Raw genomic sequence first — 19129 nt, 5'->3', positions numbered from 1 at the left:
GGGTATCATTATGAACTAACCCATCTTTTTGCCCAAGGTAGCTTCTGAGTCAAATATAAACCAGGTCATTAATCTCCCAGTTTTCTTTCCAAATTTCTCAAACAAAGGAGAGTACATATTACATCTATTAGATATGCATATATGACTTTGTGTCTACCTTCATAGAACCAGAGACTTTAGGAAATTTGATCAGTTGTTTGTTTCTATTTTTTCTACCAGTCTAGGCATTCCAGTATCTAAAGTTACATTGGCCAAATGGTTAACAGATTGTATTGCTTTTGTCTATGGAAAATTGAGTGTATCTTTACCAAAACTTCCCAGGGCCCATTCCACTAGGTCTATGGCAATTTCTTCATCTTTTTGATCTGCAGCATCCTTGGATGATATTTGTGCAGCCAGAACATGAGCTAACCCACATAACTTCATTGCTCATTACAAATTAGGTCTAGTCTCTAGGAACAGAGTACCTTTTGGCTGACCAGTGCTCTACAGTGTCCTACCTTAGGGTCCTCTCAGGGTTGTGGTAGCTGGGGACTCTGTTCTGTCAGTTGAGGAATGAATGAAAATGACAACATCAGGTTAAGAAGTTATGCATTCATCATAACATTCTGTCTGTGTTGTCCATTTTCATTGTCCCTCAACTTCCCCCCACCTGCCCACTCCTTTTACTTCTGGAGTGGTCTAACAGTGTTATAGGAACCTCTGTTTCTTATTTGAGCTTCAGCTTCCCCTTTTTCTATTCTGCCACTGTCCTCTTGTATCTAGGGATGGCAAACTCGATCTGAGGTATGTTAGGTTGGTGGGACATTAAGGTAAAGGGAGGTGCTTATCAGTTCTAGGATCCTGTGTTCTGGAAGAAGCACCTGTGTCGGATCCAAAACCATTAGTTGAGAAAGCGTGAAATGGACAACACAGATAAAATGTTATGGTGAGTACATAACTTTTTATTTTCTGACAAATCACTGAGGAAATGAAGTCAGTAAGGAATAACCTGCATTTGTGTTTCAGACTTCATATTCTTCACAAAATGCATACTAACGCAAATCCTCTTATTCATAGGTTCATAGGTGTGTACTAGGCTCATGACCCTGGAGCCTTTACAAGACTAGCCCATAGGATTACCCTGGCATCGTGCCACCCAACCTTAGTTTCCAGTGCCTTTGTGGAGTAGAGCCACTTGAGTGATCCCCGGGGTGAATTTTCTATTTCCCATCCACTCATCAAGATTTCTGTTGAAGACGGCCAGTGAGGTGCTGTGTTTCACATGTATGGGAAGTCTATTCCATAGCATGGGCAGTCTCTGGGTTATGAATCTGTTCCTCCAGCATGTTCTGTTGATTGTGGTAATGAGGTTGAGGTCTCTGGAACATGTGGTGTGGAGGGATTTCTTTAGATGTGGCATTTCTAACAGAGCAGGGTCAGACATGGCTTTGTAAGTCAAGCAAAGATCGCCTCTAAGTAGGCGATATGAGACAGAATAGTTGTTTTTTGAGTCTGTCCATATAGGACAAGTTTTTAAAGCCTAGGATCCTCTTTGTGAGATACTTTTGCGGCCTCTCCAGTTGTTGCAGGTGTCTAGTGAGGTACATGCCAAATGGGGCATTTTACTCGATGACTGGCCTAATGAAGGAAGAGTAGAGGGAGACAATGACTTCTTTCTTCCTGGATGCAAAACCCTTAGTAATGAGATGTGCCACATCGAAGGACTTTCTGACCACAGTGCCAGTGTGGTGGTCAAAAGAGAGGTTGTTGTCAACCTGTGTTCCCAGATCTCTTATAACGCCTTTGTGTTCAGTGGACTATCATCAATGTGGTAATTCATGGGAACTAGGTTTTTCACAAAGGGGTTGACGACACATTTTTTGGTATTAAACTTCTGACACCAGTCATTGGTCTCAGTGAGGCCTTTCTGTAGGATGTCTGTATCACTTGGGGAGTTAATGGCTCCCAGCTTGCAATCGTCTGCAAACATTGTCAGCCAGAGTCCCTTCGTGTTAGCCTGGACTTCTGAGAAGTAGATACCAAACAGGAGAGGACCCAGGACCAATCCTTGTGGGACTCTACTCATGACTGGTCGGCAGTTTGACTCACACTGTGGGTTCTATCTGTGAGCCAGTTTGCAACCCACCTAGTGATATAGGGGTTGATGCCTAGCTTAGTGTGTTTTTCTGTGATTCCTGAGGGGGGGGATGGTATCAAAGACCTTGACCAGATCAAGGTAGGCTGTATGAACCACATTGCTTTCATCCACAGCTCTGGTGACTGACTCAAAGTAGTCGACCAAGTTGACCAGGCATGATCTACCCTTCACAAAACCAAACTGTGTGGGATCCAGAGTTTGGAGATTCCCTATATCCTTGTTTATTAGGTCCATGATGATGCGTTCCATAGCTTTGCATATCAGACTTGTCAAGCTAATGGGGCGATAGTTCCCAGGGTCTGTAGTCGCTCCTCAGTTGTGGAGAGGGATGACTATAGCAGTGTGCCATTCAGTAGGGACAAAGCCTGAGATGAGGCTGTAATTGAACAGGGCACACAGGAGAGGTGCCAGTTCACTCTGTAGTTCATGTAGAACACAGCCAGGGATATGGTCAGGTCCCATAGAAGCTGTATTCTTGGCCTTGGACAGTACTGTTTTAACGTGTGCAGCAGTAATACTGGGTGCCTGGCAATCTACTGGTATTGTGATTGGTCTGTATTCTTGGCCTTGGACAGTACTGTTTTAACGTGTGCAGCAGTAATACTGGGTGCCTGACAATCTACTGGTATTGTGATTGGTCCTTTGCGGGGGAGGGGCAAAGTTGGCACTGAATCTGTTGGCCAGTATATTGGCAATATCTGTTTGCTCGGTATAGGAGGTACCATTGTGCAGTAGCTCAGAGCAAATCTGGGTATTGCCATGGATATTCTTTACATAACTATATAAGGCCTTGTAGTTGTCTTTACTATCTGCTGCATTTCTGTTTTCATAGCTAGCTTTGGAGGATTTGATGAGGGATTTCAACATTTTGTTGAGGCTGATAAGGGACTTCACCTTATTCCACATCAGTTTCCTCCTTCTGTTGTAGAGTTTGTTTATGGCAGAGGACTACCAGATTGGCTTCCTTTTTTTGGAGGAGAGCCTCTTGGTTCTGTTGGGTATGGCGAGATCCATCCATTTGTGTATGTGTTCGTACAGTGCAGTGGTGTATAATTTGACGGTTGTGCAACTATTCTCCATTTGCATGGGTGCTGTGAAGTTAGCCACCTCTGTTTTTAGGAACCAAAAGTTAGCTTTGGAGAAGTTTTTCATGGTGGTTACCTTTGCGGGGGTGGGTGGGAGTGATGTGGATTTCCAAGGTGATTAGTTTGTGGTCAGATCTAACCAGGGAGGAGTTGACTATTGGTGTAGAGCAACTTTTGCCCATGTTAGTAATGACCAGGTCAAGGATGTTGCTACCTCTAGTGGGGGTAAGAACAAGCTGGTCCATGGTACTGGAATTAATGAACTCTAGGAAACGTTGGGGAAGTGTATTGGTACATGAGTAGTTTTCCCAGTTAATGGTGAGATAGTTGGTCGCCCAGTATGAGAGTGTTAGATTGGACCCTAATATTCTCCAGGGTGCTTAGAAATAAGGAGCAAGTGATATGGGACATGGTTAGGGACCTATAACAGGCTATGACCTGAAAGGCTGTCTTACCCAATGTTAGCTGCACCTGAAGTATCTCTGATGTGTTATGTTGGGCTACCAGTCTGGAGGTGTGCGCATCCTTTATGAATGCGGAAACACCACCACCTTTGGAGCTTAGGTTCAAGTTCTGAGGCTGAAAGGTGTAGAATGAATTATAGCCTGGTAGTGCAGGGATGCTTTCTGCTGCCTTGAACCAGTTCTCTGTTACAGCACAAATGTCGATGTTCATCATTTTAAGGAGTGCTTTGAGAGAGTGTATTTTGAGATTTAGACTTCTAGGGTTGAGCAGCATGACCCTCAGATTGCATTTGTTTGTAGCTGTTACTGTGGTAATTTGGTCTTTGGAACACCGCCTAAAAAAGGCACTATAGGGGTGGCAAGAGCCTTGGCCAGTATCCAGAAGCCCAGGGGTGACAGATGCAGGCCATCTCTAGCAAAGCATCGAGGTCTGTCAATCATGTCATCTCAGGCAGACAAATACCGATCCCCTTAGAATGACACCAGAAACTTAGCCAGTTGTTGAAATCAATAATTTTCTGCTTGTGAAAGCACAAACAGCCACTGAAGACGACCACTGGTAATGCGGAAAAAATACTGACTTTATTGAAGAAATGACTAAGCGCTTTCACCAGTCAGTACTGGCTTCTTCAGAGTCATTTTACAATCACAATTAAAACACCTTTATAGTAACTGCCCTATGTGAATAAGCTGACATCACACTATAACAACCAATGAACATCCTAATCCACTTTTTTTAAAAAATCCTAATGTTGAATTAAATATTTAAAATACACACACAACATACTAAATCTAGAAAATGATGATGTAAAAAATAATAGTAATAAAAATGTTAGTATAAATATGAATATAAATACACATTTTTTTTTTATAAATTGCTAGTAATTTAAATCTGACTTGATTTAAATTTTAAAACAGGTTTCAGAGACATACAGTCATTGAGACTAGGGTATCTCAAAGCATTTAATCTAAGTTGCCATTCTGCTTCCAAAACAGCAACTCTATTAGCCACATCACTTCTCCCTAGTAAAGAAACATGGTCCACTACAAAGAACAAAAACTTATTGAAATTGGGGCATATGGTGGCATGCAAATAAAGTGCATTATGTATGTCTTTTTTCCTGATAGATCTAACATGCTCTGATATTCTCTCTCTTAATCTTCGAGTAGTCATGCCAACATAAAATGCTTGACATGACATACACGATGCTACATAAACTAAATTTTTACTATTACAATTACAATTCCCAGGGCAAGCAATAGTATATCTGTAATCAAAAACACAAAGATAAGAACCTTCCCCAATGAACCTACACTGTTTACAAGCCCCACATTTACTCATGCGTGATTTGTTATGAGGCTTAACTTCTTTTTCCAAAATACACTTTAAATTCTCACCCTTACTAAAAACAATCACAGGTTCAATACCTAAGGTTCCCTTAATTTCAGCACTCAAAAAATACCTCCAAGTGTTTCTCAAACTGGCACACAATTCAGCAGCCCTGTTGTTGTACTTTAAAACAAAAACAAAAAAAAAAAAAAAATTATTTTGTTTGAAGGTGAGGTATTTCAGCAACATTCTGGGGTGGCAATGGGGGCAAAATGTGCCCCGGTTTTTGCTAACCTAGTTTTGTTGGCATGGGAAAGACTTTTTGTTTTCCCTTCCAGGTTCAACAGCAATATTTTATTATACAACAGGTTTTTGGATGACCTTTTGATTTTATGGAGAGGTGAAGCAAAGACTGCGGTAGAGTTTGTGGATTACTTTTATGGTACCACAAACTTTTTTAAGTTCACTTATGAGTGGAATGAAGAATGTATTAACTTTTTGGATTTAACTATCAATAAAACTAATGTGGGCTTTTCAAGTACTATATACAGAAAGGAGAGTTATTCGAATTCCCTGTTGCATTTTGGAAGTTGTCATCCTTTTCACCAGAGAAAGGGTGTAGTGAAGGGGCAGACGGTCAGAACATCTAGGTTAGTCAGCAATGATGATATGTTCAGGAAAGAGATTTTCAAGTTAATAGGCATGTTTTTGGAACAAGGATACCCTCTTAAGCTTTTACTTAAAATCAAGAAAGAAGTGCTTAGGAAAAGAAGAACAGATTATATGCCAATTTTGAACATTAAAGTTCAACAGGCCAACATGGGGGGCAACAGTAGTATTAACAACAATAATAATAATAATAATAATAATAAAACTGGAGCAGTTTTTGTTTTAAAGTACAACAGTGCTGCTGAATTGTGTGCCAGTTTTTGAAACACTTGGAGGTATTTTTTGAGTGCTGAAATTAAGGGAACCTTAGATGTTGAACCTGTGATTGTTTTTAGTAAGGGTGAGAATTTAAAGTGTATTTTGGAAAAGGAAGTTAAGCCTCATAACAAATTACGCATGAATAAATGTGGGGCTTGTAAACAGTGTAGGTTCATTGGGGAAGGTTCTTATCTTTGTGTTTTTGATTACAGATATACTATTGCTTGCCCTGGGCATTGTAATTGTAATAGTAAAAATTTAGTTTATGTAGCATCGTGTATGTCATGTCAAGCATTTTATGTTGGCATGACTACTCGAAGATTAAGAGATAGAATATCAGAGCATGTTAGATCTTTCAGGAAAAAAGACATACATAATGCACTTCATTTGCATGCCACCATATGCCCCAATTTCAATAAGTTTTTGTTCTTTGTAGTGGACCGTGTTTCTTTACTAGGGACAGGTGATGTGGCTAATAGAGTTGCTGTTTTGGAAGCAGAATGGCAACTTAGATTAAATGCTTTGAGATACCCTGGTCTCAATGACTGTGTCTCTGAAACCTGTTTTAAAATTTAAATCAAGTCAGATTTAAATTACTAGCAATTTAAAAAAAAAAATGTGTATTTATATTCATATTTATACTAACATCTTTATTATTATTATTTTTTACATCATCATTTTCTAGATTTAGTATGTTGTGTGTGTATTTTAAATATTTAATTCAACATTAGGATTTTTTTAAAAAGTCAGTATTTTTTCCGCATTACCAGTGGTCTTCTTCAGTGGCTGTTTGTGCTTTCATTTTCGTGGTTTTACCCTATTTTGGGTGTTTCTGTCTTGGTTGCAATTTTCTGCTTGTACTGTGGTATCATTCTGGCTGATGGCAGGATGCTGCTCAGGGCTAGGGTCATACCCACCTGGGCTACATAATCCGAGAGATCCTCCATGTCTCTTTTCATGTAGTCCAGGGAGGTACGTCTCAGGTCATTCACACCCACATGTACAATGACAGAGTCATATTTGTACCTTTTGTTGAGGGACCTGAGTGCGTGTGTTATGTGTTGGATCCTGGCACCTGACAGGCAGCTGACTGTTACTTTCTCCTTAGTCAACCTAGTGAGTGGGACATCAGTGTGCCTCACTATCGAGTCACCTATGACTAGTGTGCTGGGTATACTGTTTTGCCTTAGGGGCTTTGGTTAGTGGCACACTGTTTAGGAGAGTTATGTGTCTTGTGATTAGTGTTGTGTTGTGGTGGTCGAGTGCGTTTCTGCCTTGGAGGTCTCTGCTGTTAGGCTAGATTTATATTGAGAGCCTCCGTGAAGGTGGGCGTGTTGTTTGTGTTTTTATGTGATGGCAGTGCTGGTGTGTGTTTTGGAGGGCTATGTGTTCCATGTGGTGTGGTCCAAGTGTTGATCTTCTCCTCTTGACCAGCTATTCCGGTCTTGGCTGGAGAGTGCGTGGCATCCAGTTTGGATATATAAGTGCATCTTTCCCAAGTCTGAGTGTTGGGAGGTAAGAGGAGAAGGTTGTCTGTGTACATGAGGCAGTTGCTACATTACCTCAGGATGCCCAAGCTCACCAGATTAATAGGAGAAAGCACAGGGAACTGACCTTTAGACATGCTGGGAGGGGTGGGCATTAATAATAAGTACTGGAGCTGTTTCCTTGTAGAATGTTTAGTGCTGGTAGCACTTTTGTGTGCTACAATAATTGCTACAAGAAGTCTGGTATGATAAAGAGATAGACTAATAAGCTAGTAAACGTTCAGGAGAGGAGAGAACTAGCAGATCTAAGGGAAAAATTGAAGACCAGACTTTAGCACCTCTCAGAAGCTTACAAACAGGCCTGGATACAGCAAATTTGTATCTGAACTAGACTAGTTACAGGAAAGGCAGGAAACAAGCGCAAATGCTTTTTAAGTTTATAAGAGCAGTATTTCAAAATTTTCCTTATTTTTAGGTCTGTTGTCCCCACATTATTTTAGACTATGTCCAGGTAGTTTACACTAAAAGGTTGAGATGTATAATGGGATGCTTTTGACAAGTTGAAGAAGAAAGTATAAGCATCAGCATTCCCATTGCTGCAGTAGTCTTTGACTGTATGTTTTGCATTCTGCCAAGTATACAACAACCAGCCAGTTTAACAGAGGTCTGGCTCCTTCCCATACCTACACTGTGACTGCTGATTGACTAGCCCATTGGAGGGAAATCAGCCATCAAAATGAACACAATTTCAGTACTTTCTTGCCTCCTCAATAAGAAGCAGCTCTGAGGCTTCAAAGGAGTAGCAATCACCTGCGAGCTTCATTTCTGACAGTGAAGTCCCCATAATGGAACCCTTCCACAAAGCAATTATAGCCATTTTAAGAAAATATTTATATGTATATATTTTTTATTTTTTTACTAAAAACTGTATTTCTCCTTTAAGAAGGCCAGTATTATTTCAATACTGGAACTTTTCTCTCAAACTCCACTATTTTTAGACTAGAACTTTTGTATTTGGGGCTAATTATGTGGTAAACGTGTACTGTTTGTGAAACTCTGTATTTGTGATTTAAATTTTAAGGATCGGGAAGCATTTCAGGGCAGAAAATATTAATTTTTAATAGAATGCTTGTGTCCACTTTCATGACAACTTAACTTCAATTATTTCTATCAGGACACTTCAGAGAGATTTATGTGCTGACAGGGATTTTTATGTACTGCTTGTGCTTTACTTTTGAAGGGTTTTGTGTGGGGACGTATAAGAGTGTATGCTATTTGTGAACACTTGTCTGACAACTTAGCTTCCTACGGACTTGTTCTTGTAGTGCTTACTGGCAGTCAGGCTTCATCCTTGTCTGCGTCATGGATAATTAGTGTGGTCCTTCTGGCTCTTCTCCTGTTGTACCTAAAAAGAAAACACCACAGTAAGAATCCTTTGCTGCCTCCGTGGGTTCAGACAGTGCCTCAGCTTTTAGTGGGTGACGCTATAGTGGCCAACCGCTGTTCCTCAGACCACTCACATGGTACTCTGGGTGCCTCAGCAGTTAGTGGGTGACTCTGTAGTGGCCAATCACTGTTCCTTAGACCATTCACTTAGTACTCTTGGTTCCTCTGGTGTAGTCCCTTCAACCACCAAGGATTGGAGATCAGCCAAATCCTGTGCAGCTGTTTCATTGTCCAAACCGGGCATGGAAGAACCAACTTCCTTGGGTCTAGGAGATTCTTCAGGAAGTTACTCTCAAGGTAGCTGTGTAAAGAGACCTGTTGCCAGGCATGAAGTTCAATCCCCTAATCAGTCTTCTTTCAACGTGGTCCCTACAAAGAAAAAACAGAAGGTGAGGCATTGTTCTTTTGTAGACATGATATCTGTTTATAAAGATGATTTTCTTACCTTAGCCAAGAAGTTATTGCTGGCTGTTAAACGTGGAACTCTTGCCAAAGTGCAACCTTAATAAAGAAAGTGTAAGGCAGGTTTGTCAGAAGATTCTGACATTGACAGAGACAGTGCTTCTTTTACTACTGATTCCTAATCCCAGAATTCTGATTCTGAGGAAATGTGGCCTCTCCATCTCCCTTGGAGAAAGTTTCATTTTTGGAAAATATTTCTAGGATAAATGAGGCATTTTTGTGAGAACAAATGGATGTTCCCTCTGAAATGAGGAGATATTATGATATGTTGCAAGTTGATATACCTCATACTACATCAGTCCCTCATATATTGCTAGCTTTGGGGAAAGTTTGTAATGCTGACTGCAATAACACTCTTCAGTCCCTAAAAAGGCAGATAGATTTTATAAAGTACTTAAAGCTAACAATTCTTTTTTCTTGTCATTTTACATTAGAGACAGCTGCCATTTCGACCTCTTCACCAGCTGGAAAGAGACTATTGTTCAGTATGAATCCTCCTTCCACTGATATAGAAGGTAAGGTATTGCACAAATTTGTTAAGAGAATTTTCTTCTCTTCCACTTTAGTATACAGCGTTCTTAACTACCAAGCACTTATGTGGGAGTTTCTTATTTTGTAGACAGTTTGAGGGAATACTCTGCCACACTTCCTTCAGAAAGTATCTCCAGTCTGAATCCTATTATTTCTTATCTGTCCTAAATATCTGAACATGTTTTGAAGTGTGTGTATGATTGTGCAGATAGTGTCATTGGCTACTGCTACTACTACAGTTTGGAGGAGGTATGCCTGTATTTGTATATATATTTTAAATCACCTTTAAATAAGGAGGTTTTGTTTGTCTCTTCTGCTTCACAGGTCCTCAGATTTGTTGAAAAAGGGAGATTAATTCAGGGAGTTTCTAAGATTTTCCTTTCCCTCATTTCAAATCTTCCACATTCTTGACCCCATTTAAAAGGCAAAATAAGCAATCCCTGCCACCTCCTGGCAAACAAGGAATAATTAAAAAAAAAAGAAATGGCAAGAGGGAAAACAATAAAAAAAGGATTCTTTAAAGAAAGAAACAACATTTTCAGAATGACTTTGCCAGTATTCTTTCCACCCCTTCCTTCTTCTCAGTCTCCCTAAATCTATCCCTGAATCTGCCTCTCAATATTTCCCTTTGGCAAGATTCTTTTTGGTGGCATAGAAGAAGTGGGACCTCAGGTCAATATTGGACCTAAGTCAGTTGAACTGAGTTGTCAAATACTGCACGTTCCGAATAGTTATTGTTTAGTTCATTCTCCTCCTTTTGAGGAAGAATGATTGGATGTGCTAGATGGATCTCCAAGATGCATACTATCACATAAAAATAGACAGACAATCCAGAAGATACCTTTGTTTCTGGCTGGGAACCAGTTACTTTCAATTCAGAGCCATGCCCTTTGGTCTCACCAAAGCCCCCCCTGGGTGTTTACTGAATGTATGTCAAAATTCCTGGGATTCTGAGCGTTTCCTTAATTTCAACAACTGGCTCCTCATGGCTCCCACCAGGCATCTATTGACATGCACTAGGGCCTACCTGCTCCATTTATGACAACATTTGGGCATTACAGTAAACTATGACAAATCTCACATCCTTCCCACCCAAACCCTGGAGTTCATATGGGCTCATCTGGATACAATTTCTCAAGTAGTTTGGCTTTCTCAGTCCAGATTATTTAAATTACAAGTTCAAGTGCAAATCTACTCTCTCTGCAGTCACAACCAGCCAAGCTGGCCCTTCAGCTTCTGGAGGCAATGGCAGCCTCCATAACCCTTCTACCCTTCGCAAAATACTACATGACAGTACTACAATGGACTCTAGCAGTTCAGTGGTCTCTGAACTGACATCCCAGGGCATCTCCCATTCGAATCATAAAAATTTGCCAACAGCATCTATCCAGGTGAATCCACACACCAGATGTTTCACAGGGTTGCCCCTTTGTTCTTCCATTGCCCAAGGTCATGATAACCATGGACACTTCCTAGTTGGAGTGGGGGGGTATTACCTGGAACATACAATCCAAGGCACGTGGTTTCCCTTGGAGACCAACATTCACATGAACATCCTAGAGATAAAGGCAGTCCTTCTAGCATTGCTGATATTTCAAGACATCCTTCCTTAAGGGACGATTGCCATACAGACAGACAACATGTCAGTTGTTTGATACATCAACAAAGAGGGAGAAACCTGTTCTTACCCTTTGTATCAGGGAGGAACTTGTTCTTACCCTTGTATCTGGAGGAAATGAAAGTGTGGTAGTAAGCAATCTCTTCCAATTGCTTTCTTTTAACAATACACATTCCAGGTAACTCCAGCGTTTTTGTGGACAGACTGTGCAGATCTATTGCTATGCCTCATGAGTGGTCTTTCAATCTTTCTGCCACTTAATGGCGGAACAGATTTTTTGCCAGTGGTGCCAGCCATGCTGTGACCTTTTTGCCTTTGTCCACAATTCTAAATGCAGCAGAGGGGGAGTACCTGAGATGCTCTGATCCACAACTGGCCCTCTAGTTTCCTTTATGTCTATCCTCCAACACCTCTAATATTAAAGTGTTACATAAAGCTTATCAAGAGAAGAGCAAAGTGACCCTCAGTGCTCCATTCTGGCCTCGCCAAGTGTGGTTCTCATTCCTTTGGCCTCATCTGATATACTGTCCTTGAGTTCTGTATCCCTTTCCAGATCTTCTTTCTCAACCCTGAAGGCTATCTCACCTAGACATAGAAGCCCTCTCTCAGATTGACCGCATGGTTTCTCCACTTCCAGTGATGGCTAGACAGTCCAAGCTTTCTTCCTAGGTTTTACAAATACTTACTTGCTTCCTTCTTAAAAAGACTCCACTAGGAAGATATACAAGAGCAAATGGAAATGATTCTCTAACTGGGTTAACAAGAGAAATCGAAACCCCTTTTCAGTGCCCATTCCATCAGTTTTATCATTTTTAGCTTCCATTTTTCATAATGGAGCATCAAAGTATGACTGGCTGTAATCTCCAGTTTTCATATAGGAAACGATCATTTGTCCTTGAACTCCCTTAGGTTGTACAAGACCCTTCTGAAAGGTACATTTTTACTCAGGCCACCTGTCAAGGACCCCACCTAGGGACTTGACGATTCTTCTCCAGGACTTAATTCAGTTTCTGTTTGAACCCACAGCAAAAGCTGATTTAAAATTGTTGTCCTGGGAAACCATTCTTCCTACTTGCCACTACATCTGCTAACAGAGTTTTGAAAATTCAGGCTTTATCCTACCAGTCACCTTATATCATTTTTCATAAAGACAGGGTTTCTCTTTGCACCAGCGCTTCCTTTCTTCTGAAAGTAGCTTCTGAATTCGCTCTTAACCAGTCCATTAGTTTACCAGTGTTCTTCCCATAATTATCCAATAAAGGGGAATATATGCTTCATTTCTTGGATTTTCTCAGACAGCTGAGATTTTATCTCCATAGAACAAACACTTTCAGGAAATTGGACCAGTTGTTATTTCATTTTCAAAAGCTATGTTGGAAATATCTGTGTCTAAAGCTACATCACCACAATGGCTCACTGAATGTATTTCTTATGTTTATAAACACAAGGATTTGTCTTTACTAAGACCACCATGAACTCATTCCACAAGGTCATTCTCCACTTCCTCAACTTTCTTATCCAGAACTACCTTACTCTTACACAACAAAAAGAGTTCATTGGAGCAGTGTTCAATACTCAGTCCTGTCTAGTATCACTCCCAATTCACAAACTCCACCAATTGAGATTTCAGCTCTGAGTGATACTCTCTCGATCAAGTCAAGTTCTTCAGGTCCTAGGCTCTATGGCAGCTTCAATCCCAATACTGCCTCTAGCAAAGCTACATATGCAGACCCTGCTATGGCATCCCCTCTGTTACCAGATTCATATAACCAACTCCTGCAGACAAGACCTCCTTTGGTGGATGAGACCAGGTGTAGAACTTTGGAGTCGCCCATTTCAATCCCCTCAGCCCACAGCCATTGTGATCAAGGATGCTTCCCTGATGGAGTGGGGGGGCATTTCCAGGGAAAGACTGCCCAAGGCACATTGTCCACCTCAGAGGCCCACCTTCATATCAGTGTTCTGGAACTAAGAGCTGTGCTGTTAGCGTTGCAGGCCTTTCATTTGGCTCTCCCTTCTGGGCCAATTGCAATTCAGACAGACAATATGTCAGTGGTCTGGTATATCAAGAAGCAAGGAGGAATCAAGTCCTACCCCCTATGTCGAGAAGCCATGAGAATTTGGCAGTAGGCAATAGCTTCCAACTGCTTTCTGATAGCAACGCATATCCCGGGGAGCTCCAACATGATTGCAGACAAACTGAGCAGATGCATCCTCATGCCTCACGAGTGGTCTCTCAACCCCAAGGTGGCGACAGAAATCTTCAGCCACTGGGGCCAGCCTTGCTACGATCTTTTCACCTCCCCATCAAACAACAAGTGCAGCAGCTATTTTGCCATACTTCCCCCAAGGGGGAGTCACTGAGGGATGCTCTAATCCACGATTGACCCACGGGACTTCTTTACACTTATCCTCTCATCCCCCTGATTCCACAGTTTCTAAAGAAAGCTCTTCGTTTGAGTTGCAAGGTGATCCTCATAGCCCTATTCTGGCCTCAACAAGTTTGGTTCCCCTTCCTTTGGCCTCACCTAGTATACCTACCATGGATTCTGGACCCTCTACCAGATCTGATTTCTCATCCCCAAGGGTTGAGTCACCCAAATCTGTCCTGTCTCAAGCTAACAGCTTGGTTTCTCCACTTCCACTAGTCACCAGGCAAGCTAATCTCTCCTCGCTTGTTTGAGACATCATTCTGGCCTCTCATAAACCATCCACCAGAAGACTATATCAGGATAAATGGAAAAGGTTCTCCATCTGGTCCAAGGATAAAGTGCTAGACCTGTATTTGGCTCCAGTAACTACAGTGCTTCAATACTTGGCTAAGTTTTTTGATAATGGAGCCTCTGCCTCTACCATACGACTACATCTAGCAGCAATTTCTAATCTCCACAATGGTATAGATGGCACCCCTCATCTCTTTATGCTTATGCAAAGCATTCCTCAAGAGTACCTCTCATATCAGGCCTCCTGTTAGGCAGCCCGTGCAACCATGGAACATCACTCTAGTCCTTCAGTCTTTGACTCAAAAACCTTTTGAACCTGTGGAGAAGTGTGACCTAAAGTTTTTGTCTTGGAAATCCTTGTTCTTGGTAGCCATCACGTAAGCCAGAAGAGTCTCGGAACTGCAGGCATTGTGTATCAAGAAGCCTTAACTGGTATTTCATAAAGACAGAGTATCACTTTGGACGAATCCTTCCTTCCTTCCCAAAGTTGTTTCTGAATTATTCACAAACCAGACCATTGATTTACCAGTGTTTTTTCTGAATTTTGCCAATAGAGGAGAGTACTGCCTTCACTCTTTAGATGTACATAGATAACTGAAACTTTATCTAGACAGTAGCAAACCTATCCGTTAATTGGAACAGCTTTTCATCTCCTTCTCTGGACCCAAAATGGGGGAGGCTGTTTCCAAGGTTACATTATCAAAATGGCTAAGGGACTGCATACGATTCATCTATTCCCTCAGTAATGAACCTATGCCAAATGTTAAAGCTTATTCCACTAGATCTATAGCAACATCTGTAGCTTTCCATTCCAGGGCATCCATGGATGACATTTGCACAGCAGCTACTTTGGCTAAGCCTCCTACCTTTATCAATCATTACAAATTAGACTTGGTCTCCAGAGGGAGAGCTGCCTTCGGCTGAATGGTACTCAGGAATGTTCTTCCATAAGGGCCACCCATGGACCTCAAGGTAGCTTGGGATTCTGTCCCATCAGTGATGAATGGAAAGAAGATTAACAACATTAGATAAAGAAGTTATGTCTTACCATAACGTTCCATCTGTGTTGTTCATCTTCTTTCATTCATCACTTCCCACCCTCCTTCCCCCTCCAAAGGCTCTTTGGGGATGCTTTGGGTCTAAGTGGTGCCCCTAGGGTATTTACGCAGAAGTGGCCTCGCTTTGCTTCTCTTTCTCTAGCAAACTCAATCTGTGGTAACGGAGAAGGACATTCTGGGTAGAGACTTGGCTCGAGAGTTTTTTTGGCTGGTGAAAGCCTGGTAAAAAGGCCGACTTGGTTCCAAGGGCTCGGAACCGAACCCCATCAGAGATGAATGAAAGAAGATGAACAACACAGATGGACCATTATGATAAGACATAACTTATTTTTCTTATATAGTGCAGTTTTTAATTTTACTGTCACAAAGTTATATACAATAAAAATTTGTTATGTTACATTTAACAAAAAAAATACAGAATGATTGTAATGTCTTTTTATGTCTTTTTTAATTTTGTTTTTAATACTTTGTTATTTAACCAAAATGTCTTTCTTCAGGAAAACATGCAAGTAGTTTTAAATGGAAAGCAACACCTTGAAAAAATGTTGGAACTGCTGCAGCAGAAATTGAGAGATATGGAAGATGCTGTTGTAACTAAAGAGGTTAGTGTACCCTTTGGAATAGATCTCTCAACTGCTTGGGACTTAAGAGATATGCTCACTGCTTTGTCCTTGGATGCTTTGCCTTCCATAGTTGCTTGAAGATCCATTTTTTGTATCTTAGGTGGTTTCACTGTGATCCATGTGATTAGTTTCAGGAGAGACTGCACTAAATAGGAAAAGTAAAAAAGTTAAAGCAACTGGAAAGAAAAAAATGCTAAAATATCAGTTATGTAAAAATTCATCACTTCTTTTTAAGGTTTGTATCAGCAGGAAAATTTTCTTTGTGAAATGCTCCTTTAGCCACCATGTGTAAATCTTGGCAGTGGTTTCAGAGTTTTCACAGCCGTATGTCAGCATCTTCCCTTTTTTCTCATTCAGAATTTGCCTTCCCTTACACTGTAGAAGGGATATCTCTGAGACACAGGGATGGACTTGCACTGTCTCAGTTCTTTGCTTCCATTGAATTGAGCCTGGGGAGTGTTACTTAATATTTTGTTAATTCTCAGACTTCTATAAAAGAGTTTAACATTTCTTATAGCCCAGTGATCATTGATGGATTATTTTTTTTTATTAGATTGTTTCCCAGTGTTAAGCATTTCATTTTAAATTATTTTCATTTTATGTATTTTGCAGTTTTCAACATAACTGAAATTTGTTTATCTGAAGTTGTTAATCTTCTTCCTATTCATCCCTGATGGGTTCTGTTCCGAGCCATCTGAACCGAGTCAGCCTAATACCAAGCTCGCGTACACCAAAAACTCTCGAGCTAAGCTGCTACCCACAATGCCCTTCTCCCAGTTACCCCAGATCTCGTTTGTCGTGCAGCCATATAGCAGCGTTTCACCAAGCTCTCCAGCTAAGTATTGTGTTTCTTACAAAATTTACAGTATTTTGTAAGTTATTTCTCTCAAAACTCTTCTACTTCTTGGTATCTTAACCAGCTCTCCCCACGGGTATCCTTTTTTCTTACCATCACTGGTAAACTCCCTTTTTACCCTTGTGGTATTCTAAATACCATTGTTGGTATTTTATCTCTCTCTCTCTCTCCTTCCTTTCTCTACCTTTGTTAGTTTATTGTCTCAAATATTTTGGTATGTCTGAAAAGAAAGGGACTTCGGGGTTTAAACATTGCACTTCCTGCAACTGTAAACTCCCCAATAGTGACCTGCATGATGAATGTGTATATTGTTTGGGGGTTCCACACTTATCTGTGAAACCTCCCTGTCAGATTTGTGTCAGTTTCAGTCAGCGGATGCTGAATGAAAGAAGAAATAAACGTATTCTTAAAGGCCTTCCTTCTCCTTTCTCTGTGGCTATTTCTGCATCAGTTGTTACTTTGGCTCCAAGCCCATTCTCAGCACCAATAGTCCCCCTTTTGCCTGTTTCGAAACTGGAATCCTCTGTGCCGACTTTTAATACACCATGGACCCAGTACTCCCCGTCTTTGGATCCATTTGCTGGACAAGTCTTTAGCCCATTTTTGGACCGACCTGACTCCCCCTCAGGTGTGTCAGTAAGGTCCACCAGGAGCCTATCTGAGTTAGATATAATGCCCCTGTTTGATTAGTTGCTGACAGCCAGGGGGATTACAAATTTTCCTAGAACCCATCCCACTCTGGGTTTTGGTTCCATTGCCCCTGCGACTCCCATGTATTCTCCTCCCTCGGACCCTTCGGTTCCAAGGCCCATAGCTTCGACGTCTGCGGGAGGACTCCTCTCCTCAGCACTGACAGTGACCTTCTCTGAAGCTCCAAGGCCCCTTTGGGTTTCGATTCCTTCAGAACCATCCCTTCCTCAATCTCATGCTGGGGGGGGGGTGGAACCCTCGGTTTCGGTTGTTTCATCGGCTCCATCTTCAGATCCGAGGGTGACTCCCACACTCCGGTTTTGCTTGAGGCTCCATCCCCGGGAGCAGGCTGCGGGAGCGGGGTGTGACCCTGGTTCTGAGATTGTTTTCCTTGATTCCGGGCTCCCATTCCTCTTCAGGAGGGCCTGCCTTCTGGGTGATGGAGAGGGTGCTTGTTTCAGGAAGCAATCCTCCTACGTCGGACCTCCCCCCCATCCCATCTGAGCTGCAGCTATCACAGGCCACCCGCCCCCCAGGACACCGAGAGCACAAGCCTCAGGAAACCCCTGTACAGGGTAACCTCCTTTCTGAGTCTTCTTCAGATGCTCCCACTGAAGAACCTCCTTGGAAACGGACATGTAAGAGGAAACACATGGACTCCCAGGAGGAGTCCCTCACTGAACATATGGACTATGATGATGTGAAGGGTCCCCACAGTCACCCCCTGACGATGTCGCCTTTGGAGACATCCTGGAAATTTTGAGGCAGAGGAGTGACTGGAAGCCCTCCAACCCTTCCTCGGAGGAATCCGTTTCCCTGCAGGCCTTCTGCTCTTGACCCTCTACTTCTTGGGTGACCCCCCCCCCCCCGCCGATGAGTTAGTCAAGCTCATCGTGCAGTGGGTGTGAAGAACCCTGATACCATTGAGGCCATTCCCCGGAGACCAGACAAGATACTCTCCCCTCCAGAGGAACAGTCCCATTGGTCTAGAGGTTTACCAGTAGATGCTATGGTGGTGGCGGCTGCCATGAAAAAGGACCTTGTGGAGTAAAGTCTGCTGTCCACCCTCCCAGCAGAGAGTCCCAGGTGGTAGACAGATTAGTGAAGTGAGTTTTTGCTTCAGCGACCTTTGCTATCAGGTCTCTGAATTACTTGATGCATTTTATGAGGCTTCAAAGAGATCTCATCACTGAACTCTCTGGAACCCTCGCGGGTCAAGTTTCAGATGGGGTACATGATAAATTTGCTTCCCAACTTGCCACCCTAGAGTCTATTTCCAACTCGTCCATGAGGTTGCTATCCCACGCAACTGAAGGGGTGGCTAGAGCTGCGGGTGCAGGTGTAGTTATGAGATGCCACGCCTGGATGCGCATTCGTGACCTCGCAGACTCCTTCAAGTCTTCCTTTTTAAATGCCCCATATCGAACCATCCACTTTGTTTGGTTCTAAAGCGAAGAACACATTAGCCAGGTCCAAGCAGGATGGAAAAACCTTGTCTGCCATTGGCCTATGTTTTTCCAAGCCTCAGCGCTCCTTCTCCAGGAACCAGAGGAGTGGAAAGATGTGGGACAAAAAATCTCATGGCCCTTTCCGTAGTGTACGTGGTGAGGACTCCCCCAGAGGTAGAGGGGGTTCCAATAATGGAACACGCCCCTTTCGGAGTAGAGGGGGTCCCCTAAATCAGGACTC

At 42.1% G+C, this 19129-nt stretch overlaps 1 protein-coding gene across 1 annotated transcript in view; it reads left to right on the top strand.

The window, feature by feature from the left end:
* Positions 1–19129, top strand: part of LOC122805771 (synaptonemal complex protein 1-like) — a 5909626-nt gene that overhangs the window by 1755263 nt on the left and 4135234 nt on the right. The window contains exon 7 of the mRNA XM_044076039.1: positions 15769–15873. Within this exon, the coding sequence (XP_043931974.1) occupies positions 15769–15873 (105 nt within the window). The remainder of the gene's footprint in view (positions 1–15768; positions 15874–19129) is intronic.

The sequence above is a fragment of the Protopterus annectens genome, chromosome 7.part0 (assembly GCF_019279795.1).
Source record: "Protopterus annectens isolate FY-2018-M chromosome 7.part0, PAN1.0, whole genome shotgun sequence".
In the NCBI taxonomy this organism is placed as follows: Eukaryota; Metazoa; Chordata; order Ceratodontiformes; family Protopteridae; genus Protopterus; species Protopterus annectens.
This window is presented reverse-complemented; position numbering and strand designations above follow the sequence as displayed.